Genomic DNA, 26,902 nt, shown 5'->3' with positions numbered 1-26,902 from the left:
AACATTTACAAGTCACTCAGAGCAAATTAGGGGAATAAAATGGCAAGATGAAATGAGATAATCTCTTTTTAGACACATCTCAGATGTGAAGTAATGGGACTGATATTCTTGTATAACTATGCACTGGCCCTTAGGGCTTTCCAAAAGAGGCATTCCAAAAAACATTCGAAAGATGAGAACTTGGGTAGAATAAGAGTGTAGGTTCCCAAGGTGAAAAGATGTTTGAGTACTCTGAAGATGACGATTCAAATGCTCATCTTAGCTTTTTGAGACAATCTCAGTGCTTGATATCAACCTTCAGTGCATCAGAATTTCCAGTAGAACCTAGATAGTTAGATAGATAGATAGATAGATGCCTGCCTAGGCCACATCCCGTTCTTAACTGAATCATATCTTTGGAATTAGTATTTAGGTGGATATATTTTGAACAGTTATACCAGAGATTTTCTGACAGCAACAAAAGTTGAGGACCATTGCTTTACATTTCATATATTCCCTGAGGTATAGCTTGGCTTTTTTGTACATACTAGGCTTTTTAAGTAGGAGAACATACTTTCCTCTGAAAAGACAAATTTGTATTTATCTCACAGAAATAAAAAGATGTTCTTATTTCCTTCAATCCAAAAGAGTTCTTTTCTGTCGAGCTGTTACTTCAAACCATCTGTACTTTTCCTGCATACCATTTGTCACGCTGTACAATTTAATACTTTTATCAACCTCTCCCACTAGAATGGAAACTCCATAAAGGTAAGGACCATTATGTCAGTGGCTAGCCTATAACAGGCACTCAAGAATGAATGAAAAGATCAGAAATAAATATGCAAGGCTAATAAGTCATGATTTAATAAAGTGGGCCTGAATCTGAACTTGCCTTAATGATTTTGAAATACAATGCTATATATAGCAGGAAATATTGAGTTGTGATTTAGAGCATTAAACAAAGTCAAGTGACTAAGACACAAATCCCAGCTCTCCCTTGAGCTTGTTATTGAATCTCTTATCTTCTGCTACTTCATTTGTAAGAAAAGGTGGTTAATCTGAAGCATCTCTGGAGTTCTTTCTAGCTCTGAAAATTCTGTGATTCTAAGTGCCTGCTATTATGCCAGGCATAATAGATGACAGCAAAAGATATTTTCTTAAGGACTCATTTTAAGTTGTTTAAATGTATATTTCACCAATTAACGGATGATTTACTAAATTTCAAGTGAGTTCCTAAGTCTAGAACCCCCATTCCCAAGGATAAGAGTAAACATTAAGTATTATTAGTATGAATGGCATTCTGTTTGTGAAATCAGCCTTCCCTACTCTGGAAGAAGGGAATATTTTTGCAGCTGTGTAATGGGCAACTTCTACGTGGCAGAGTGTTTTGTTGTGCTGACTGACTAGGAAAAAGAAAAGTTAGAAGAGTGTGAAAAGAGAAAAATGAAAGGATCTGGATTTTTTTTTTTAATATTTATTTATTTATTTGGCTGCACCAGGTCTTCGGTGCCGTATGTGGGATCTTAGTTGCGGCATGTGGGGTGTTGTTGCCTGACCAGGGACTGAACCTGGGCCCCCTGCATTGGGAACGCAGAGTCTTAGCCACTGGACCACCAGGGAAGTCCCTGGAATTTTTAATGGTTTTAAAATCCTCTTCATTTTTCACCCAGCACTTAGAGCAAGAGAAACACGAACTAAGAAGACGATTTGAGAACCGAGAAGGGGAGTGGGAAGGGCGTGTGTCCGAGCTGGAGAGTGATGTGAAACAGCTTCAGGATGAGTTGGAGAGGCAGCAGGTTCATCTACGGGAAGCAGATCGAGAAAAAACACGGGCTGTCCAGGAATTATCAGAACAGAACCAAAGGTTATTGGATCAACTCAGCAGGGTGAGTCATAAGTTAAGAATTTATGGTATAAAATACTAAAAGTTGAAACAGTTTCTGTGTAACGTCAACCATATATAAGGTAAGAGTAGTTCTGATTTTTGTTGCCTTTGGTATTGATATCATCAAATGAAGTATTTTTCACCTATAAGAATTTCAGCTGTGGTGAACTAGGTGTCAGGAGCAAAGCCCCTTGCCTGTCACTAGTCAGCTGTGGGACTTTGGCAGTCACTTAACTTGGGAGTTTTCTCATTTTTAAAATGTAAGAGTTTGCTTAGTGATTCGATGTTCCTTATATCTCTACAAGTCTGTGATTCTTTTACCTAGCGAAAGTCTGTCACTGGTAAAATTATGTTAATGCATTTAGTTCAAATGTTAAATGGTGCCATCTTTAAATTGAAAAGCTTAGGGCAATTTTCTAGAGCAAATGATTTTCATTGGTACTACATTTGCGAATGTACACTCCTTCTTATTCTTTAAATATGAAGGGAGGTATGTGTATCTGTATATAAAATTTGTTCTCTTTATTTCCACATTAAGTAAAGGTTCTTTATTTGTACCTTTATAGGGCGGTGTCATGGATGTATTAATTAACCGAAGTCAAGGTTGTAGAATCATTGCAAAGAAGAAGTTTGAGGGCTGAGTAGGTGGAAATCTAATTTAAATACAGAACATACTTTTTAACAAATGCAGGAATGTTGTTTATGCCCTGGTCTCTAAAGCCACCTACTTTTGAAAATTAAGAGCTGGATTTACTATCATACCTCAGACCTTCTTACAAGTTGAAAATAAAACGAGTTCAGTTACCAGAGGAAAAAGAACTATTCTGATAAAATCCCTAAGCACAAACGTTCACAGGAGAGCACTGCCCTTGTCTGCATGGTTAGTGTTTGATGCTTAAGTCTCTGGGAAAGGCTTAGCTAGGGCAGCATGTGAAGTTATTTTACTAGTTTTTGTCATAGTTGCTTCCCATGGGAACCCTGAGACTGGTCAAAACCTTCATGCCTCACAGGGAAGTGTAAAGTAAATGCTACCACTAGAGAAACGGAGAGGAAGAAGGAGAGGTATGGAAGGAGTGAGTGGAACAGGGTATCTTGAGGGAGATTGGGGGAGGGGGCAGGGGAGAGACAAAAGGAGAGAGATGCCTAATAACTTGGAAAATAGCTAGTTGCAGGAGCTATCAGAACGTGAAGGTGAGAATTCAGGTGGTAGGTGGAGCTAAAGATTTTGCCTGCAGGTTTCTCATCTAGGGAATCAAATCACCATTTGGCTGGTAGGGAAGAGCTGGACAAGTTCTTCAAGAAGACATTATAGGGCCAGCTCAGTAGCCTTTCTGACTCAGTTCTAAAACCTTTTTTAGCAACCGGGAAGGGAATCTGTATCCTTGTAAGATTTTATAGGTTTTTTGGGGGGTTTTAAAATAAATTTATTTATTTTTGGCTGCGTTGAGTCTTCATTGCTGCGCACGGACTTTTCTCTAGTTGCAGCAAGCGGGGGCTACTTGGCGAGTGGGGGCTACTCTTGGTTGCGGTGCGCGGGCTTCTCATTGCGGTGGCTTCTCTTGTGGAGCATGGACTTCAGTAGTGTGGCTCGCAGGCTCTAGAGTGCAGCCTCAGTAGTTGTGGCTCACGGGCTTAGTTGCTCCGCGGTATGTGGGATCTTCCCAGACCAGGGCTCGAACCCATGTCCCCTGCATTAGGAGGCGGATTCTTAACCACTGTGCCACCAGGGAACTCCAAGATTTTATACGTTTTTGAGGCTTTATTCATTATTCATGAAAGATTAACCAAATAGGCCTGGCCAGATTGATTTATTTGTTCAAAAAAAATTCATAATTATTCTGAACTAGTGTTTCTTAATGGTGACTTACGAAAGGAATACAACAAACCAGAACAATTTAAGAGGAAATTATTTCTTGGGAGCTAAGTTCATGTTACAAAATAATGTGAGCAGAAGCTGACTCAACTCTGCTTTCTGATCTGGTGAAAGATAGGTGGCCAGAGAAAGCAAATATTAATATGACATAGCGAGAGCACTGAGCTTGGAATGTTGAATCTTGACTCTGCTTCTCATTAACTGGGTGACCTTGTTTGTGCTTCCCTTTCCTTATTTTTATTTTTTATTTAAAAAAATTATTTGGCTGCACCAGGTCTTAGTTGCAGCATGTGGGATCTTTAGTTGCGGCACGTGGGATCTTTAGTTGTGGCATGCGAATTCTTAGTTGTGGCATGTGAATTCTTAGTTGCGGCATGTGGGATTTAGTTCCCTGACCAGGGATCAAACCCGGGCCCCCTGCACTGGGAGCATGGAGTCTTAGCCACTGGACCACCAGGGAAGTCCCCCTTTCCTTATACTTATTTTTTTTAATTATTTTTTTAAATTTATTTTGGGCTGCGTTGGGTCTTCATTGCTGCGCACAGGCTTCCTCTAGTTGCGGTGAGTGGGGGCTACTCTTCGTTGCAGTGCAAGGGCTTCTTATTGCGGTGGCTTCTCTTGAGGCAGGGTGAGCCCCCTTCCCCACCAGGGAAGCCCCCTTTCTTTATCCTTAAAATGGAGGTTGGGGGGCTTCCCTGGTGGCGCAGTGGTTGAGAATCCGCCTGCCGATGCAGGGGACCGCGGGTTCGTGCCCCGTTCCAGGAGGGTCCCATGTGCCGCAGAGCGGCTGGGCCCGTGAGCCATGGCCGCTGAGCCTGCGCGTCTCCGGAGCCTGTGCTCCGCAATGGGAGAGGCCACAACAGTGAGAGGACCGCGTAGCACAAAAAAAAAAAAAAAAGGAGGTTGGGGACTTCCCTGGTGGCGCAGTGGTTAAGAATCCGCCTGCCAGTGCAGGGGACACAGGTTTGAGTGCTGGTCCGGGAAGATCCCACATGCCGTGGAGCAACTAAGCCCATGTGCCACAGCTATCGAGCCTGTGCTCTAGAGCCTGCACAGCAACAAAGACCCAATGCAGCCAAAAATAAATAAATAAAATAAATAAAATTTAAAAATAAATAAATAGAATGGAGGTAAAAATTTGTACCTCATGCAAGTACTGTTGAAATGAAAATGAGGTAATGTGTTTATGTTAAGCAGAATATGAAGTTAATATGTTTCCGTGTTGATGGTTATTTTACTAAGGGAGTATCTTTATAGTTGAGGTTCCTCTGCCTAATTTCTCTGTAGAAAATACTGATAAGCTGTTCCCAAAGGAATATAGGAGGATAACATTTCCACTAGATCTAGATTCTTGTTGTCCTCTCTGGCCTTGAATGTAGGCCCTTGGTGAGTTTTGCAGCTTTTTTTCCCTTTCTCTTTTTAAGCAGGCCAAGCCCCTTGGGTTTCCATCAGCAGCCAGTTTAGATTGCATTTTATTATCATTTTATTAACTGGGTATTCAGGAACTAGAGGAATTGGGTACTTTGAAGTGAATTAAGATTCTCCTAGGACAAGTTAACAACCAGCAAAAGTAGTAGAAGGCCATGCTTTTCTAACAATGTATATAATGTGTTTTTATAAGCATGAAATGTATAATATCTAAAATGTAGTATATGTCTGTGATGCTTTTGTCCAAAGTATTTTTTATTGAAGTATAGTTGATTTATTTGTCCAAAGTATTTTTAAATGTATTTCTTTGCTGCCATGTTTTTTTTGTTTTTGTTTTTAAATAACTGCTTTATTGAGATAGAATTCATATACCATAACATTTACTTTTTAAAAGTGTACATCACCACTATCTAAGTATACAATAGAACATTTCACACCCCCCAAAAAAGGAAGCCTGTACCCATTAGCAGTCACTCCTCACTCCACCTAACACCCTATCTGACACCCTGACCCCTGGCAACCACTAATCTACTTTTTGTCTCTATGGATTTGTCTGTTCTGGACATTTCATGTAAATAGAATCATACATATGTGACTTTTTGTGACTGACTTCTTTCCCTTAGCATAATGTTTTCAGGGTTCATCCACATTGTAGCATATATCAATACTTCATTTTTATGGTTGAAGAATATTCCATTGTATGGATATAACACATTTTGTTTATTGATTCATTAATTCATGGACATTTGGGTTGTTTCCACTTTTTGGCTTTTATGAATAAGACTGCCATACACATTCATGTTCAAGTGTTTGTGTGATCAACGTTCTTTTCAGCTCTAAATTAGGATGCTGTGAGCATATGTATCCCATAAGCTTTTGGATCCTCATTATGATGAAGGAAGGGATGGGTATTGTTGTAATTTTATAGCTGAGAAAACTTGAGGGACAGAAAGATATGTGACTTAATTAAGGCTCTTCCGGTTCAAGACTGATGAAGGTTCCTGTGCCTCAATTTCAAATTTCTGAGGCAGCAATTAAGGTCACAGACTTTGGATCCCAGACAACCCTGGGACCAGACACCATCTCTGCTATTTACTAGCTGAGTGAGTATGGGAAAGTTTTTCCACTTTTTAAAATCGTCGTTTCCTCCTCTGTATAATGGAAACAATTACACTATTACTATAATCTGATGCTGTTACGAGGACTAAATGAGTTAATGTATGTAAAGCTCTAACCACAATGTCTAGCATACAGTGAGTGCTCAATAAATGGTAGCCATCATAATTATCATGTCCTCCTCATGTAGATGAGATTTCTGCATCTTGTCCAATGTTTATTCTCTAATTTGAGAGAGTGGAAGAATCTGAAGTGTCCCCAGCACATATTGGCATGTAAAAATATTTTGTTTAGTAGTCAAATCTCTACTCAAAAATATTCGTGTAAAATTGACCCTCCTAGGAGTTGAGTCAGGTTTATTCTATAGCACCTAGAACCAACACTGCTGCATATATCCTGGGGATACCCTTATCCCAGTTTATTTGCTCATTTGGACAAAATGCCCTCTAAATTCTCTTCTAGCTCCTAAATTTCTGTGAGACTCATTTTTGTGAAACTCAGGTTGACATATCTGGAGAGAGTATAATTCACTTTTTAAGTTAGAAAGTCATACTATGATAGCGTTGACAGTGGGGGTGTAGGACATGTTAAACACTTATCCTCCGAACTATATCAAAAGTAGAAAGAATACAGTGCGCCTTACTTTCAAGAGGAAAGGCGAGATATGGGCCATGCTTGTTGCCTAAGAAGGAGGAGGTATAAATGCTTAACATGGAGGTTTTTTGAGAATCCTTCTGATACATAAATATAACAGCGTTTTTAGCAGAAACTTCCATAGCCTGCAGATGATTTTCTCCCCAACAGCAGCAGCTAAGATATCAGAGTTCTGATCGGTATTAGAGTCCTGAAGTGGTTATTCACTAATTTAAGCTACTACAGTTTGTAACACAGTTTAGGCACTATAGAAAGTTCTGTTTATATCCTTCACCTATTATTGGTGTGTAAGAGGTTTTCTTTTACACATTCTTGATGGTATTATATTTTCATTTTGTTTATGGACTCTTTTACCAAACAGAGGTGTGTTCTTTTAGTGAAGTCAAATTTATTAATCATTCCCTTTATGATTTGACTTTTATGTTTTGCTTAAGCCTGTCCTCCAGGTCATGACGATATTTTCCTGTATTAATTATAATTATATTAATTATAAAAATTTAAGACTTGTTTTTTACATTTAGATCTTTAATCTGTCTAGAATTTAGTTTTTACTATGATATGACATAGGAGACCAGCTGTGTTTTCTATGTGATTTATTGTCTCAGCACTGTCTATATCCCCATGAATTTCTAATGCTGTGTGGATTTTTTAATGAAAAAAAAAATCGTAACATTTAGTCTTGACTGAAGAGCCAAGGTAACTTAAAATAAAAAATTTAGAGGGTTATATAAAACTGTATTATTTTGCTAGGGCTGTTGTAGCAAAGTACCACAGACTGAATGGCTTAAACAACAGGAAATTATTGTCTCACAGTTCTGGGGGCTGGAGGTTCAAAATCAAGGTGTTGTAAATATTGTTTCCTTTTGAGGGCTATGAGGGAAGGATCCACTCCAGGTTGCTCTCCTTGCCTTGTAATAGATGGTCATCTTCCCCCTGTGTCTCCTCCCTCCTTGTATATCTGTCTCTGTTTCCAGACTTCTTCTCCTTATAAGAACACCAGTCATACTGGATTAGGGCCCAGCCTAATGACCTGTTTGTTTTTAAATTTTTAATTACATAGTTGTATAGTTGATTTACAATGTTGTGTTAGTTTCTGGTGTATAGCAAAGTGATTCAGTTATATATGCATATTCTTTTTCATATTCTCTTTCATTATGGTTTATTATAGGATATTAAGTATAGTTCACTATGCTATGCAGTAGGACCTTGTTGTTTATCTATTTTATATACAGTAGTCTGCATCTGCTAATCCTAAACTCCTAATTTATCCCTCCCCCACCCCCCCTTCCTCTTTGGTAACCGTAAGTTTGTTTCCATGTCTGTGAGTCTGTTTCTGTTTCATAAATAATTTCATTTGTCTCATATTTTAGATTTCACATATAAGTTATATCATATGGCCTTTCTCTTTCTGACTTCACTTAGTATGATAATCTCTAGGTTCATCCATGTTGCTACAAATGGCGTTATTTCATTCTTTTTTATGGCTGAGTAGTATTCCATCATGTATATACACCACATCTATTTTTTTAAATTGAAGTATAGTTGATTTACAATTTTGTGTTAATTTCTGCTGTACAGCAAAGTGATTCAGTTATACATATATATACATTCTTTTTTATATTCTTTTCCATTATGGTTTATCATAAGATATTGAATATAGTTCCCTGTGCTATACAGTAGGACCTTGTTTATCCATTCTATGTATAAAAGCTTAACATTTGCTAACCCCAACCTCCCACTCCATCCCTTCCCCAACCCCGTCCCTCTTGGCAGCCGCCAATCTGTTCTCTATGTCCGTGATTGTTTCTTTTTCATAGATAGGTTCATTTGTGTCATATTTTAGATTCCATGTGTAAGTGATATCATATGGTGTTTGTCTTTCTGACTTACTTCACTTAGTATGATAATCTCTAGTTGCATCCATGTTGCTGCAAATGGCATTATTTTGTTCTTTTTTATGGCCAAGTAGTATTTCCTTGTATATATGTACCACATCTTCTTTATCCATTCATCTGTCAATGAACATTTAGGTTGTTACCATGTCTTGGCTGTTGTGAACAGTGCTGCTATGAACAGGGGTGCATGTATCTTTTTGAATTATAGTTTTATCTGGATATAGGCCCAGGAGTGGGATTGTTGGATCGTATGGTAACTCTGTTTTTGGTTTTCTGAAGAATCTCCGTACTGTTTTCCACAGTGGCTGCACCAAATTACATTCCCACCAACAATGTAGGAGGGTTTCCCTTTTCTCCATACCCTCTCCAGCATTTGTTATTTGTAGACTTTTTTGTCGTTATTTGTAGACTTTTTAACGATAACCATTCTGACTGGTGTGAGGTGGTACCTCATTGTAGTTTTGATGTGCATTTCTGTAATAATTAGGGATGTTGAGCATCTTTTCATGTGCCTATTGGCCATCTGTATATCTTCTTTGGACAAGTGTCTATTTAGGTCCTCTGCCAATTTTTCGATTGGGTTTTTTTGTTGTTGTTGAATTGTATGAGCAGTTTGTATATTTTGGAAATTAAGCCCTTGTAATGACCTCTTTTTAATATGATTACCTCTGAAAAGGCTCTATCTACAAGTAAGGTCACATTCTGAGGTATTGAGGTTTGGAGTTCAACATATGAATTTCAACCCATAACAACCATTTTGGGGTGTTTTTTTGCCAACAGGTTCAACTCTTGGATCTTAGTACTGTCTGTGTTGGGGGTGTTCACAGTGGTGCCACTTTCTGTTTTTTTTGTGTGTGTGTGTGGCTGTGTTGGGTCTTCGTTGCTGCGTGTGGGCTTTCTCTAGTTGTGGCAAGCAGGGGCTACTCTTCGTTGCGGTGCAAGGGCTTCTCATTGCGGTGGCTTCTCTTGTTGCGCAGCACGCGGCTTCAGTAGTTGCAGCACGTGGGCTCAGTAGTTGTGACGTGCAGGCTCAGTAGTTGTGGCTCGCGGGACCTAGAACGCAGGCTCAGTAGTTCTGGCGCACGGGCTTAGTTGCTCCACGGCATGTGGGATCTTCCCAGACCAGGGATCGAACCTGTGTCCCCTGCATTGGCAGGCGGATTCTTAACCACTGTGCCACCAGGGAAGTCCCTGGTGCCACTTTCTTTGTGGGTTGCATACACTCAATAACATATTTACTCACCAAAGATGCTTATGCCTGTGACCATACAGCTAAGGTCTACCATGACCAATCCAATGGGGAGAGATTTAGAACCTTTAATTTTATTATTTGAAAAAGTCCCAGATTCACCTCCCTCCTACTTTTCCTCTCATGACTAACTGGCATTCAGATCTTCTGTGTAGACTAATGAAGCCTTTATTATTTTTTTTTTAGATTTTTTTTTTTCCCGGCCACACTGTGTAGCCTGTGGGATTCTAGTTCCCTGACCAGGGATTGAACCCATGCCCCCTGCATTGGAAGTGCAGAGTCTTAACCACTGGACTGCCAGGGAAGTCCCTAGATCTTCTTTAATTCAACATTTGGCAAATACTTAATTGAGCAAGGCACAGGGGATATAGTGGGAAACACAAGACTTCTGTTGTGTGAAGCTAGTAGGAAGAAAGATTTAAATAACTAAACAAATCCACAAGATAATTATAGATTGTAATAGGTACTATAAAGGGTGATGTGATGGCAAATGACCAGAAAGAAAAGCGTGACTTTAGAAAGGATAGGTAGGGAAGGCTTCTCTGAGGAGGTAACATTTGAGATGAGACCTGCAGGTTGAGGAATCAGCCATAGAAGAGTCAGGGGAACAGGGTTCTTTGATGGATCCTGTTAGATTGTACACGCTCTGAGTATAGAGATCACATCTGTATTGTTTATCATTATAAACAGGCAACTAGTAGAGTGGGCATTCAATAAAAGATTGTTGGTTGTTATTTTTTTTCTTGACTATCTAGGGTACCTAATAAAGAAATTAGAACTCTGTTTTTCTGAAGATTACATTACCCCTCCATGCACTCCATAGAAGAGCACTCTAGACTGTCATGTCACATGTGTGCTATGTGAAAACCAGTGGTCAAAGGAACCATGCATGTCAGCACTGTGACGGGCAGGTTGTAGATAATGGTGACCCAGTTGCCTAGAAATCTAGTGTTGTCTTCATAGATACTCCTTCTGTAATTGTATGAAACCCCAAACTTCCATGAATTGAGAAGAGTGACTATGGAATGGACAGAGCTTTTTTTGTGTATTGATGTAAAACCTGCAAGTACTTTGGCGTTGTGCTGTGTCTCTCCGGTGGTCTGTAGATTGGTCAGTTACTGAGTGACTGGCCCTGTAGTCCTCTGACCTTGCTGGTGGAGAGGGAAATGAGCATTTTCGCTTTTACCAAAAAGTTCTCTTGGGGAGTTCCTTGGTGGCCTAGTGGTTAGGGTTCTGGGCTTTCACTGCTGCAGACCAGGTTCAATCCCTGGTCAGGGACCTGAGATCCTGCAAGCCGTGCGGTGCAGCCAAAAAAAAAAAAAAAAGTTCTCTTGTCTCATGGGATGGTTGGCCATTATTTGGGTATCATTATGGCTTTCCCTCCTTTGCTGGGTGCATATAATCTGGACAAAACTGTCTCCAACTGTCTGTCATCTTTTCTTAGAACCCCAAATTGTCCAAAGTATAAAGAAGGAGGCAGTCAGAGGTTTTCTTTGGAAAGCTGTATAGTGAGTGCTCTTGAACAGAGCCTCATCGAGGATGTATAGTTGCTCAGTGTACAGCCCTGGATGTAAAACTCTTGAGAATTCACCTTAAAGACCATTTTTCCCCTTCTTATTATTGTTTTAGTACTGTGCTATATTCTTTTACTTTTTATTTTCCCAGGGCCTTCCCTATGAGTTCCTTCCCCCTTCATTGCAGCTCTACAAGTGTCTCTAACAAACCTCTGCCTGGTTCCTTACATCCAGAATTGTGGTCATATGCCTAGTCACTGTGGCTGTGGGTTACTATCTAATTGTACCAATAGGAGAAGCAATATTTGGGGCAATATGCAAGAAGGACTGTTCCAAAGGCTGCGTGAAGCCAAAAAAAGTTGTTACTGTAGAATCAGAGATAGGGAAGGAGATAAAAAGAATTCAACAGGAAGTTAGGCCTAGGTCCAAGGCCAGGAGAAACCAAAGCCTGCATTTTTAAACTTGAAGGGCTTAGGCCAAGAAATACCTGGAGGAATAGTCTGAAGATTGGTGATGGAGAAGTTGAAATGAAGGAACAAAGATTCACTTGCAGCTCAGGTGAAACCAGGCAGTTTGAAATTTATGTCTCTGAAAGCCTGGCACTCAGTAGGGTATTCTTTTTGTGAAACTTGGTTTTTCTGTCTAGGAGAGGGGTGGCTTCTTAAGAAGCTAAGCCTTATTGAATATCCCTTAGTAGATATTCAGGAATTTCAATTTTGTCTCTGCCTTAAATTTCCACTTACAGGTTTTTAAATTAAGAAAATATGCGTATACATTGTTTTTTTCCAACGGCAAAAAGAATGCATGTTCATGGTAAAATGAAATTCAGACAATACAGAAATGTTTGATGTAAACAGTGAAAATTCTTGATTCTCCATCAAAGAAAGTGCTAATGACAGTTTGGTGTTAATTCTTTTGTGTTTTTACATACACACACACACACTCACATGCATAATTTTTCTATTTATTTTTGCTTTTTTTCTCAAATAGAATGGTTTTGTTCATTTTTTTTTTTACTTAGTAGATCTTAGACTTTTTTTATATTTTTAATGTTTGAATATAGTATTGCTTGTACATATGGATGTACCATAATTAGTGTAACCATTTCCTATTGAAGAGCATGTGCACTGGTTACAGTATTTTACTGTTACAAACACTGTTGCAGTGAACATCCTTGTTCATATATCTTTGCACTCATATTATCATTTGTCTATGATGGGTTCCTAGAAGTGGGATGTCTAGGTCAAAAGATATGTACATTTAAGATTTTAATAGATATTACCATATTGCCCACCAAAAATGTTTCAGTAGTCTGTACTCACCCTACCATTTATCTTTGTTAAGGCTGAAGAACCTATCATTCTGCGTGCATATGTAGTAAAACTATAAAGAAAACTGAGGTGTTTTTCATCACAAAAGTCAGGATACTGGTTCCCTGAGGAGTGAGATGGGGAGGAGGAGTGGGGCAGGGAGGAGCAGTGGAAGAGGATGTTTGTCATCATGGAATGGTGCTAGGGGAGGAGGCTTCTGGTATGTTCTACTTCTTGACCTTGGTGATAATTACATGGGTGTTTATTTTATAATTATTTGTTAAACAGTACATGTGTGTTTTATGTATTTGTCTTTATATGTGTTATATTTTGCAATAAAAAGAAAAAACCAGGCTAAAATATGAAGTGTTGACAAACTATGGCCCACAGACCAAATTTAGCTGCTGCCTATTTTTGTAAATAAAGTTTTATTGGAATGCAGCCACACCCATTTATTTTCATACTGTCTGTGGCTGCTTTCATGCTACGATGGCAGAGTTGAGAAGTTGTGACAGAGACTGTATGGCCCTTTAAGAACAAAGTTTGCCAACCTCTGCTCTATGTAATTGAGCTAGAATAAATTAAAAGTTAGATGGAGAGGAGCTTCCCTGGTGGCACAGCGGTTAAGAACTTGCCTGCCAACGTAGGGGACATGGGTTTGAGCCCTGGTCCAGGAAGATCCCACATGCTGTGGAGCAACTAAGCCCATGTGCCACAACTACTGAGCCTGCACTCTAGAGCCTGTGAGCCACAACTACTGAGCCCGTGCACCTAGAGCCTGTGCTCCACAAGAGAAGCCACCGCAAGAAGAAGCCTGCGCACCACAACGAAGAGTAGCCCCCACTCGCGGCAACTAGAGAAAGCCCACGTGCAGCAACAAAGACCCAATGCAACCAAAAATAAATTTAAAAAATAAAGTTAGATGGAGATATCCAATTATGATATATATATATATATATATATTTTTTTTTTTGGTACGCGGGCCTCTCACTGCTGTGGCCTCTCCCGTTGCGGAGCACAGGCTCCGGACGTGCAGGCTCCGGACGCGCAGGCTCTGGATGTGCAGGCTCAGCGGCCATGGCTCATGGGCCCAGCCGCTTCGCGGCATGTGGGGTCTTCCCGGACCAGGGCACGAACCCGTGTCCCCTGAATCGGCAAGCGGACTCTCAACCACTGCGCCACCAGGAGAGCCCCTATAATTTATTTTTAATCCGAAAAAATACTCTAGGCGATTGTGTATTTATAATCATAATAGTTGCAATTATACCCTATAATTTGATAAATAAAAACTAAAACATCATATAAAAAAAAGAAAAAATCACTCATTTAACCAATATTAATAATGTGCATCTACTATGTATGATGGTACTCTTCTGGGTAACAGATAATTCAGTGAAGAATATACAGGTCTGTATCCCCAGGGTGAGCACCAGTTGCCTCCTGCCTCTCCAGGAGACTCTCCCATATCAGGGTTCAATGTGTGGACCAGAATCCAGTGTGTAGATCCAACATTCTCTGATGTTGAAAGAGAATTTGGTACAATGCAGCTCCAACTCACTTTCACCCTAACTGAATTAATTATTAAAGTTGATTCAGCTTTAAAAAACAAAAAAAAGGAAAGTACATAAAAACTGCAAATCAGGTAGTGATAACTAGCTAGGAGTAAAATAAAGCCAGGTAAGGGGGAGAAAGTGGTGGCTGTGGGGACAGTTCAATTTTTGATAGAGTTGTCAGGAAAGAATCTTTGAAGAGGTGAAGTTTGAGGAGACACCTGATAGAAGAGCATTCCAAACAAAGAGAACAGCCTTTAAAAGCCTAGGAATGAATGGAAAGCAGGCTGATGTGACCAGGGTGCAGTCGGCTTAGGAAGAGCGTAGGAGGTGAGGTCAAAGGGAAGTAGTCAGTGGTCAGATGATGTAGGGCCTTTCCCGCCATGATACAAATTTGGGGTTTTATTTAGTGTGCTTCAAAGCCAGTGATGGGTTTTTGGCAGGGGAGCATCATGACCTGATTGTAACTGTTTTTAAAAGATTACTCTAGGGCTTCCCTGGTGGCACAGTGGTTGAGAGTCTGCCTGCCGATGCAGGGGACACGGGTTCGTGCCCTGGTCCGGGAAGATCCCACATGCCGCGGAGCGGCTAGGCCCGTGAGCCATGGCTGCTGAGCCTGCGCGTCCGGAGCCTGTGCTCCACAACAGGAGAGACCACAACAGTGAGAGGCCTGCGTGCCGCAAAAAAAAAAAAAAAGATTACTTTAGGGGCTTCCCTGGTGGCACAGTGGTTAAGAATCCGCCTGCCAATGCAGGGGACATGGGTTCGAGCCCTAGTCCAGGAAGATCCCACATGCTGTGGAGCAGCTAAGCCTGTGCACCAGAACCACTGAGCCTGCGCTCTAGAGCCCGTGAGCCACAACTACTGAGCCTATGTGCTACAACTACTGAAGCCCACGTGCCTAGAGCCCGTGCTCCGCGACAAGAGAAGCCACCTCAATGAGAAGCCCACACACTGCAATGAAGAGCAGCCCCTGCTTACTGCAACTAGAGAAAGCCTGTGCGCAGCAATGAAGACCCAAGGCAGATTACTCTAGCTATCGCAGGAGAATGGATTATAAGGGCCAGGGGTGCAAGCATAGAGGTCAGGGAAGAAGCCACTCGCCAGTGGAGATTTGGCAGTAACTTTGATAATAGAGGTGGTGAGAAGGGTTCGATGGGATGTATGTTTTGAAGGTATAATAGAACCAACCAGGACTTTTTTTTTTTTTTTTTTTGTGGTATGCGGGCCTCTCACTGTTGTGGCCTCTCCCGTTGCGGAGCACAGGCTCCGGACGCGCAGGCTCAGAGGCCATGGCTCACGGGCCTAGCCGCTCCGCGGCATGTGGGATCTTCCCGGACCGGGGCACGAACCCGTGTCCCCTGCATCGGCAGGTGGACTCTCAACCACTGCGCCACCAGGGAAGCCCAACCAGGACTTTTTAATGGAATGGATGTATGTGAGAAAGGGAGTTAAGGAAAGAATAATAAGAAATGACTCCTAGATTTTTGTCTTGAGCTACTGAAGGAATGGTGGCATCATTAACTTGAGAGACCAAAGACTAGAGGAGAGGGGTAGGTTGGCATATAAAATCGAATAATTATTTTAGGACTAAGTTTGAGCTACCCTTTAAACATCCATGTTAGTTTCACATAAGTAGAACAATGAGAATTCTGTTGTATTGAGGTGAAATATTGAGTTAAATTTCCCACAGCCATATGAGCTCTCTCAGTGCCTGAGACTCTGTTTTACCATCTTCTGTTTGTTGTCAGCAGGAATTTATTCAGAGTGACTGAAGCTGTATTCAGATGAATACCCACTCCCCCAACCCCGACTTATACCCTCTGTGACCCGCCCTCCTTCTCATTTGTCCCCCACACTCTCAGCTCCTAGAAGAGCCCCTCTTCTGAGCTGGTGTCTGTGGGATGACATGAGTAGGAGGACATTGGTGTAAACAGGTGCTTTATTTCCTGCCTGTTCGGAGCTGTATTCCTCAGTCTGCCTCTAATGTCTTATCCACACACAAAGAAGATAGGATGCATACTAGCTGGAGCTAATCTTCCCTGAAAAGCTAATTTTCCCCTGAAGAGTAAACAGATCCCTGTTCTTTAAACAGCTCATTTGGGATTAGCAGCCTTGCATCCATATACTTCTTGAAGCAAATTTCTCCCAGATTTCTTTCTCAAAGTTAAAGGCTTTAAAATCATGACCATTAGTGTCATCGTTGCTCTGCCTGGTGACACACAACCATTCTTGTTTCTAGAACACTTTACAGTGAACAACAACAGCTGTTCATCAAAAGTAGTTTTAATTGCTGAATGGGCTTTTGTTGCTTTTGGGGGCATGGGGCTGTATTTTACTTCTTAAAGTCTGTTTCATTTACAGGTGTTGTGTTGTAGAAAAAAGACATGGCAGTTTTTAGTCAGCTTATCCTTGAAAGAAGTTTTGAAGGCAAAATTATTCCCAACCAAATAACAGTAATTTAAATTTCCAAAAGGACACATGGGACCTCCTCTAGTCTCATTACCACTGGAACTGGTAGTAATTATTCTTTATTTGACAGATGAGGAAACTGAGCATCAGAAGTTTAGTGACATTTGCTCAAGGCTTTGCCCTTGTTACGGGTTTCAGGATTGGTTTTTGTACCTTTTCAAGGAGGGGTAGTCAGACAGAAACAAAAACCTCCTCACATGTATTTCCATCTTACTGGCTTGCTTTTTAGTTCATATTTGCTGGATGTTATTGTGTTGGATGCCCCTTAACTTCAGAGTCACTGAGTAAAATGCATCCAAAGGCTTGGGGTCCACTTTTAGCAGCTTCTGTTATTATCAAAGGTGTGCTGCAAGGATTGAGAAGGATTTGTTGAGAGGCTCACTTCAGCTAGAAGAGAAAACAGGTTTTTGCATATAGGAGCTCTCCTCTGTGAAGACAACATTTTCAGCTTTTTCCAGATTGGTACTAATGCTAATTAGTAGGTTAAACACATTAGGGTGGTAATTGCTTGTTCTTCAGCATATGGGTGTTTTTTTGGTAGAGTCATGTCTTGATTATTTGAACCTGCTCTTCATTATTTTCCCAGAGAGGGAGCCATTCCTGATTCAGGAGTCTTCAGGTTGGTTTTGTTAGTTACAAGTGTATCATGTTCTGATTATCTTTTTCAAAAGAGGAGAGCCTAAGGTTCTGGGATATTAAGTCTAAATTTGGGGGATTGCAAGACCCAAGAGTCAGATAAATCACTGTGGGAGTAGATCTTCTCTCTTTTTAAAAATATTTTATTTATTTGGCTGTGTCAGGTCTTAGTTGCAGCACATGGGATCTTTTGTTGTGGCGCGCAGGCTTCTGTAGTCGCGGGGCTTGGGCTCAGTAGTTGGAGTGCGTGGGCTTAGTTGCCGCGTGGCATGTGGGATCTTAGTTCCCCAACCAGGGATCGAACCTGCGTCCCCTGCATTGGAAGGCGGATTCTTAACCACTGGACCACCTGGGAAATCCTGGGAGTAGATCTTCTTAATGCTGCTAGATTTGACTTAATACATTGGCAGTCAGCTTTTTTTTTTTTGACATTCAAATCTGGATTCCCTTGGTCTCTGTAGACAGCTTAGTGTATTGTGTTGGAGTGATGAAAACAGAGTTAATTGAGCTGCCCCTGCCTGGTGTGAGATGAGGCCTCTATTTGGTACCTGGCAAATGAATTGCAGGTGGTAGTAAGGTTGGAGTTTACTGGCAGAGAAAAAAAATTGGCTGCAAATTATGTACTCTTTTGTTACCTGTGCTGGCTGTGACCCATAGTTCTGGTCCCTAAATATTGTTACCTTGAAAAATAAAGTATGTGTATTCAGTGAGTAAATTAATCAGCAGAAAAGCAGGTACTGTTTCTACTCTGATAGCATCTTCCCCATTGCTCTTCATTTGAGTCCAGGACAATGATCCAATGCTATAATATAATTTTTAGAACTGAAAAAGAGCTTTTAGTCTAGCTGGACCAGACTAGAAAATGTTTGTAAAATGTTTTCTTTTCAGAGGTTCTACAAATTTGATTGCGTTTTAAAAATTTTGTCACTTTGAAGAACTATTACCAGAATACGTATAATGTGCTCTCTTGAGATGAATGTCACATTAAACAGGTAAAAGACTGTTGGTACCTCAGGTTGTGCTGCCAGCTTACCTTGCCTTTGTGCCCCCTCCGTTAACTAAACAGTATTATACTGTTGTAAGGTGAGCGGTGTAAAAACTGGTGGCATTTGTAACTACTTCACTGGGTGAATTTAAAAATTTATTTCGGTACTTTAAAATCAAAGCTAAATCCACAAATTCATCAATATTGAGTAGAGCTACCACTATCATCCTTATCCTCCAATTTCAAATTGTTTTTTTTTTAATTAATTTATTTTTGGCTGTGCTGGGTCTTCGTTTCTGTGCGCAGGCTTTCTCAACTTGCGGCGAGCGGGGGCTACTCTTCGTTGTGGTGTGCGGCCTTCTCATTGCGGGGGCTTCTCATCGCGGTGCCTTCTCATTGCAGAGCACGGGCTCTAGGCGCGCAGGCTTCAGTAGTTGTGGCTTGCAGGCTCAGTAGTTGTGGCCCACGGGCTTAGTTGCTCCGTGGCATGTGGGATCTTCCCGGACCAGAGCTCAAACCTGTGTCCCCTGCATTGGCAAGAGTATTCTTAACCACTGCACCACAAGGGAAGCCCTTCAGATTGTTTTTAAAAGACCTAATTATTTTTAATGAGCTTATAAATCGTAGACAGTTAAATTTATAACACATTTAATATTAATAAAAGGTAACCTTTATCTGTATCTGTTTATTGAGCCTTCTGATAAGATTATATATGGGAAAGCATATGGAGTGGGAAAAACCTCACCCCATATAACTTGGAAAGCCGTTAGTTTAGGTCAGTGGTTCTCAAACTATGGTCTGAGGAGCCGTAGGTCTCCAAGAAGTGCCTCAGAATAGTTTCAAGGAAGGAAGAGCTGAAAGGGACATTTAGCTGGTGGATTCCTGTCCCCTTCCCCATTTCCATTTCAACCTGAGCATTTTTATGTTTCTTATATTGAAGTTCTGCTTAATTTTTATTTGGAAAATATGGTTTTTCAGCTGTGTATTAAAACATGATTTGTAAATCACTAATCCATTAACAAATAATTAAGAAAGCTGAGGCCCAGGGAAGTTAAGTGACTTGCCAGATCTGCAGTCCTAGTCCTTTGCTACTTCCAGTGGGGCTCTGACTGACAAAACAAGGCTCTCGTTGGGAGTAAATAATATACTGATTATTTGCAATAAAAACATTATTTTTTTCCACAAAAAAACCAAAGGAGTAGTGTTCACTATTTGCAGAGGGATAACCCTAGTTATAGTTTTATTAAATAATACTGAAGTTTCTGTAACAGATAATTCCCCAAATCTCAGTAGCTTAACTGGGAAGTTAAAAACTGGTATTCCAGATTGGTGGGTGGTTCTCATTTCAGGCAGTGATTCAGTAACCCAGCCATTTCCTTCTGTCTTGTGACTATGCCACCTTCAACAGGTGGCTTCCAAGGTCATAGCAGGAGGGAAAGAGCCTGGAACTTTTCTGGGGACCATGCCTGGAAATTGTGCACATAGCTTCCACTTATTCACTGGTCACAATTCAGTCTCAGGGCTGCACTCAGTTACCAGAGAGGCTGGGAAGTGTAGGCCAGCTTTGTGCCCAGGGAGAAGTGGATGGGTGAACAGCTAGCCAGTCTTAGCCATAATGCCGTCAGTAGAAAGAGCCCTGGACTTTCATTTTCTGTGCTTCAGTTTTCTAAGGAGTATGAGTGGCTGATTACTAAGATTCTACCAGTTCTAAGTAGGATGGCAGACGTAGTTGTAACAGTACCACATGCACCATTTTGTTCCACATAGAGAAGCTGTTGGTCTTTTTGTACTCAGGTGGTATCTCTAGAAATTGGGTAAATTCCTTTGAAGCTGTAACCTGATCCAGAATTTCCAAAAAAAAAAAAACAGATCTGTTTTTCAGATTGCCCTGGGGTGGTATAGACACATTCATTTTTATATTAGGTAGGATAACACTAACTGCTGTAACAGATTAACCCTTAGATCTCAGTGGCTTTTGTTTCTCATTTCCGTAAAGTCCAAATAGTGTTCCTCTTTAGACATGAAGAAAAAAAATGGCATCCTGTTTTAATGGAAAGAATTGGCCTGGAAAGCGGAAGACCTCAGTTCTAGCCCATGCTCTGTCACTAACTTTCTGAACTTAAATAAATCCTCACTCTGGGTCTCAGTTTGTGTCAGTAAAACAAGGGGATTGAATCAGATGGTTCTTTCACTCTCTAAATGTCCACATATATATAGATATTTATGTGATCTCTATTAAAAAGAAAATTCTTAAGGGAAACATTCTCACATTATGTGGTATATTGGGAGTCTGGTTGTTTTGTAATGCTGCCTTCTTTACATATAGAACATATCCATCCTTCTCTGAGACCAGGGATGGTTTCTCATCTCACCAAAATTCATTGCCTCTGTATGAGAGACAGAGAGAGGTTGAGATGATTGGTGCCACTACAAAATTTATTTTCCATTCTGGTCATGACGTACAAGGTACTTTCCCTGAACACAACTGATGATGTAGGCAGTGAGGAGGTGTGTACATGCTTTTCCTGTTTAAAATTATGCAGCATAGTATTAAGCTTTTACAAACCTGAGATTCCCAACTCTCTATGAATTAGATTTTCCATATTACCCTAATTTTACTAGTCACATTCAGTGCTGTATGTTTAGCATTTGCAGAACTGGAAGAATTCCCCCTACACACACCTGTCGTCATCAGTTGCTAGGTTACATCTTTTTACATGGTCCCAGTCTGGTGATGTTTCTATGGATACCAGTTATTCCTTCTCCTGTGACACTGCTGTGGTCAGGGTCAGAGTACAGGCAAGACGTAACCATGATGTCAGAGATGTTTTAGCATATGGCTTTCCATCTATATTAATGATAAGACCTAAGTAATAGATGTCAATTCCATGTTTTCTAATATTATATAAATTAAGGAAATGAGGTATTAACTGAATCTTGGATATACTTCATCACGTATGATCTTTATTCCATAATTATTTCACAGAAATAAACCTAACAAGTTATGAACTGTGAATAGGAGACCTGCTATACTGTGTCCAGCTCATGCACCACACAGACAGCATCTTTCCTTCTGTAGGGAGGGCTACCCAGGGAATATAATCATTATCTTTGACCTTGTCCTTAAAGGTTAGGGACACTTGAGGATGCTCTTTGTCAAACTCAGTTTATCTAAATGATAAAGCCTGAGGTCTATATTTTATTGCCATTTAGTATCACACATAATGATGTTTGTTTTCCTCCTGAGTTTTAGACCATATGAAGGCAGGGACTGTGTCTTTAACTGGTTTTTATCCCAGCAATGCTTGGTATTATCCAGAAAAGGCTTATTGATCTGAAGACTGAAAGAGTAGTTAATTACCAATTTGACTTTAGATTTCTAGCATAAAGTTTTAAGATGGTGAGAACCCCTTCATATTACAATTTTGAGGGTCAAGCTTAACCCATGTTACTTAGCTTTTATTGTCTGACTCTTTTATCTCACATTTGAGGAAACAACTAGGGCCTTAGGAGGATGTGACTCATCTAAGGTCACAGAGCAAGAAAAGCTGTGTTTTATGCAAATGTGTGTTGTAAAAAGTCTGAAAAAAACAGAGTTTAAACTCTTTGCAAGGGGCTTCCCTGGTGGTGCAGTGGTTAAGAATCCGCCTGCCAATACAGGGGACACGGGTCCGAGCCCTGGTCCGGGAAGATCCCACATGCTGCAGAGCAGCTAAGCCCGTGCGCCACAACTACTGAGCCTGCACTCTAGAGCCTGGGGGCCACAACTCCTGAAGCCCATGTGCCTAGAGCCCGTGCTCCACAACAAGAGAAACCACCGCAATGAGAAGCCCGCCCACCGCAACGAAGAGTAGCCCCCGCTTGCCTCAACTAGAGAAAGCCCACGTGCAGCAACAAAGACCCAACGCAGCCAAAAATTAAATAAATTTATTAAAAAAACCAAAAACAACTCTTTGCAATAAAAATAATTCTTAAGCAGTAGTGTCTTGTTTTATGCAGTCTGTGTACAGACATAGATTATTGAAGAGGAACTTCAGTGTTTAACAGGAGCTCTACGAAAAGCGTACCAATTTGGGGGACTTACCTGGTGGTCCAGTGGCTAAGACTCTGCCCTCCCTACCAATTTGGGGGACTTCCCTGGTGGTCCAGTGGCTAAGACTCTGCCCTCCCAACGCAGGGGACCCGGGTTTGATCCCTGGTCAGGGAACTAGATTCCGCATTCTGCAACTAAGAGTTCACATGCCACAACTAAAAGATCCCACATGGCGCAACTAAGACCCAATGCAGCCAAATAAGTAAATAGATACATATTATTAAAAAAAGAAAAGCATACCTATTTTTATTTAGAGTCAATTCAAAGCCTTGCAGTCTATTTAAATATTTGACTTACTCCTCAAAAACCAGATTGAAGTTGAACATAGCATAGGATTGAGGACAGTTTTCAAAATTAACATCCTATTTAAAAACTGTCGGAAATGAATTAAAAAGATATTCCTTGCATGCAATGGCACTTCCTTAAAGTGAAAGGAATTTACTTACCAAACAGTCCTTTCGTTTGGGAAGAAACAAAGTGAATGAAAATATGTCTTCTGAAATGCAGACTGCCAAAAGTGTCAGTAATGGACTTTAACGGCCAGTGGGAGAGACAGACAGATCCTAAGAACACTGGGGAAAGTGACGAAGCAGAAGCTTTCAAGAGATGAATTGTAATTCAGCATGAACCGCCCCTCCTTCCTGGGACCAGAGAATCAAAGAATCTGCCCCCTCCTTTCTCTTTACACTGCCACATCCTTTGTTGAACTTTATGCAGTAATCATCCATGTATCTTCCTGTATTCATACTCTGCCCCTTCATTTTTTCCCTTTGTCAGCCTTCGTCCATAGAAGTTCTGAACAGCTCATTGCCTTCAGGGGACTCCCCTTTGCCAACCAAATAAAGTTGAGGCTCCTTGGCATGGCATTCAACGCCCTGTACTGTCTTGGACCTAGCACAGATTTCCAGCCTTGTCTCCCACTACCTCTCTGTTTGTACCCTATGCTTCAACCAGATTAGCCTATTTCCGGAGACTGCCCTGTGCTTTCCCACCTCACATCGTCTCCTCCTGTTGCCACCTGTTGGAATATTCCCCAGGCCTTAGGCCAAGTTTGTTTGCTCCTTCCTTCATGGGTCTTTGCTGTTCTTTCCCCACCTGTTTTTCTTTTATTATTATTATTATTTATTTATTTATGGCTGCATTGGGTATTCGTTGCTGTGCACAGGCTTCCTCTAGTGGTGGGAAGCGGGGGCTACTCTTTGTTGCAGTGCGCGAGCTTCTCTTTGCAGTGGCTTTGCTTTGTTGTGGAGCACGGGCTCTAGGCACGCAGGCTTCAGTAGTTGTGGCATGTGGGCTCAGTAGTTGTGGCTCACAGGCTCTAGAGTGCAGGCTCAGTAGTTGTGGTGCATGGGCTTATAGTTGCTCTGTGGCATGTGGGACCTTCCCGGACCAAGGATCAAACCCATGTCCCCTCCATTGGCAGATGGATTCTTAACCACTGTGCCACCAGGGAAGTCCCTTTCCCCACCTATTTTAATCTCTCCTACTGACTACCAAGAGCAGTTTAGTACTTTTCTTTTGTCATTTATGTTCTGTTATCTGTTATGGTTAATTCATGTCCTTGATTCTGTTGAGTCAAGGGCTGTGCAGTCAGGGCACCTCCCACAGGGGGCTGAACACCTTGTTTGAAATAGAGTGAGTATAAGACAACATTCACGGGCTTCCCTGGTGGCGCAGTGGTTAAGAATCTGCCTGCCAGTGCACGGGACACAGGTTCAAGCCCTGGTCTGGGAAGATCCCACATGCCACGGAGCAACTAAGCCCATGCACCACAACTACTGAGCCTGTGCTCTAGAGCCCGCGAGCCACAACTACTGAGTTCACGTGCCACAACTACTGAAGCCTGTGCACCTAGAGCCCATGCTCCACAACAAAGCAAAGCCACTGCAATGAGAAGCCTGCGCACCGCAACGGAGAGGAGCCCCCGCTGGCCACAACTAGAGAAAGCCTGTATGCAGCAACGAAGACCCAACGCAGCCATAAATAAAATAAATTTTTTTTTAAAAAGATGACATTCACAAGTCAAATAGGCATATTTTACTTAGTTCCATGGTTCAAGTGTATAGCAAATACAACTGTTTACTAAAAAATTTTACCCAGAGGATTTATATTTTACTTCCTTTAATGCACGCTCACACTTGCTGAATTCCTTCACTATTGTCTATATCACTGGTTCCCAGTCTTTCCGTATGCTGACCCTCCTCTTAAAAATCTAATCCAGTGACCTTCTACTATATATATATATATATATATATATATTTTTTTTTTTTTTTTTTTTTTTTTTTTTGCGGTACATGGGCCTCTCACTGTTGTGGCCTCTCCCGCTGTGGAGCACAGGCTCCGGATGCACAGGCTCAAGCGGACATGGCTCACGGGCCTAGCCGCTCCACGGCATGTGGGATCTTCCTGGACCAGGGCACGAACCCGTGTCCTCTGCATCGGCAGGCGAACTCTCAACCACTGCATCACCAGGGAAGCCCTACAATATTTTTGAACAGCCTTATTGAGGTATAATTTATATTTTATAAAATTCACCCATTGTAAGTGTACAATTCAGTTATTTTTAGCAGATTTATAGAGTTGTGCCACCATCACTGTGATCCAGTTTTAGAACATTGCTGTACCCCTACCCCTGCAAAAGTTCTTCTGTGACCTTTTGCAGTCAGTTTCCACCCCCTGCCCCCTCTCTCACCCTTAGCCCCAGACAAATGCTGATCTGCTTTTGATCTGTATTGATTTACCTTTCCTGTATATTTTGTATAAGTAGAATCAGAAAACAGGTAGTTTTTTGTGTGTCTGGCTTCTTTAGCATAGTGTTTGTGAGGGTCATTTACATTGTAGCACATATCAGTAGTTAGTTCCTTTTTATTTCTGAATAGTATTCCCTTGCATGGATATAGTGTATTTTGTTTATCAGCTCACGGGTTGATAGACATTTGATTTGTTTATAGTTTTCGACTGTTACGAATAGTGCTGCTATGATCATGCATTTGATTCATGTACAAGTCTGTGTGGACGTTTGTTTAATTTCTCTTGAGTGGAATTGCTGTCTGGTATGTCTCTGTGTTACTTTTTTTTTTTTTTTTTTTAATTTGCGGTATGCGGGCCTCTCACTGTTGTGGTCTCTCCCGTTGCGGAGCACAGGCTCCGGATGCGCAGGCTCAGCGGCCATGGCTCACGGGGCTAGCCGCTCCGCGGCATGAGGGATTTTCCCGGACCGGGGCACGAACCCGTGTCCCCTGCCTCGGCAGGCGGACTCTCAACCACTGCGCCACCAGGGAAGCCCTCTGTGTTACTTTTTAAGTAACTGCCAAACTGCTTTTCAAAGAGGCTTTATCATTTTATATTACCACCATCGATGTCTGAGAGTTCGTTTCAACACAAGAGGACCCCTTTTTAATATTAAAAAAAAATTGTATACTCTCACTTGATAGTAGATTTCATTTTAGTATCTGCAGGTTGATAAAAAAGAATAAAAATGACATTAGGGAATTAGTAATACTTCTAGAAGGATTTATAGCCTGTAATCACAACAGCATTTAATGACATCATATATTTAGTCTACAGGCAGTGCTTTGTGTGCACTCTTTTAGCAATTCAGTGTCCCCCAAGGATCCATGGTTGGGAGCTACTGGTCCAGATGACTTGTTTAGAAATAAATATAAGCTATCTTTTTATCCATCTTCTATAAAATAGAGACCTATCTCATAAAGTTGTTTAGAAACTAAAGCATTTGGCCCATAATAGGTGCTCAATTAGTGACAGCTATTACTACTAGGGATCAGTGTGACTTGACTATAGAGTGTAGGCTTTGGAGCCATACAGGTGAGAATTCTAACTTTCCTGAGCCAGGCTAAAATAATAGCAGTCTCTCCTTTAGTCAAACTGCCTTGGAATGGAGACTGTATGGATTCTTGGAAACACTGCTTTTCATACTAGTTCCTTGCTAACTTCAAAATGCTGTTTGTATCTATCCATTTCATTTGGTCTCATCGTTTTTGGATTGGAACCTTCTTTTCCTCCCCACCCTTAATTTATCAGAGTCACTTAGCAAGTATTATTCCTGTATTCTAAAGCTAATTCTCATCCCTGATTACACCTAAGAATCACTTGGGTAGCTTTTTTGTGTGTGTGTGTGGTATGCGGGCCTCTCACTGTTGTGGCCTCTCCCGTTGCGGAGCACAGGCTCCTGATGCGCAGGCTCAGCAGCCACGGCTCATGGGCCTAGCCGCTCTGCGGCATGTGGCATCTTCCTGGACTGGG

General features: G+C 41.2%; 1 protein-coding gene across 3 annotated transcripts in view; it reads left to right on the top strand.

Annotated features, from left to right (window-relative positions):
• BICDL1 (BICD family like cargo adaptor 1) overlaps positions 1-26,902 on the top strand; it is a 99,840-nt gene that overhangs the window by 6,162 nt on the left and 66,776 nt on the right. For all 3 annotated transcript variants that reach the window (XM_032602655.1, XM_032602653.1, XM_032602654.1), the window contains exon 2: positions 1,650-1,865. In XM_032602655.1, the coding sequence (XP_032458546.1) occupies positions 1,650-1,865 (216 nt within the window). The remainder of the gene's footprint in view (positions 1-1,649; positions 1,866-26,902) is intronic.

The sequence above is a fragment of the Phocoena sinus genome, chromosome 14 (genome assembly GCF_008692025.1).
Source record: "Phocoena sinus isolate mPhoSin1 chromosome 14, mPhoSin1.pri, whole genome shotgun sequence".
Taxonomy (NCBI): domain Eukaryota; kingdom Metazoa; phylum Chordata; class Mammalia; order Artiodactyla; family Phocoenidae; genus Phocoena; species Phocoena sinus.
The sequence above is the reverse complement of the archived record's forward strand: the minus strand, read 5'-3'. Positions and strand labels throughout refer to the sequence as shown.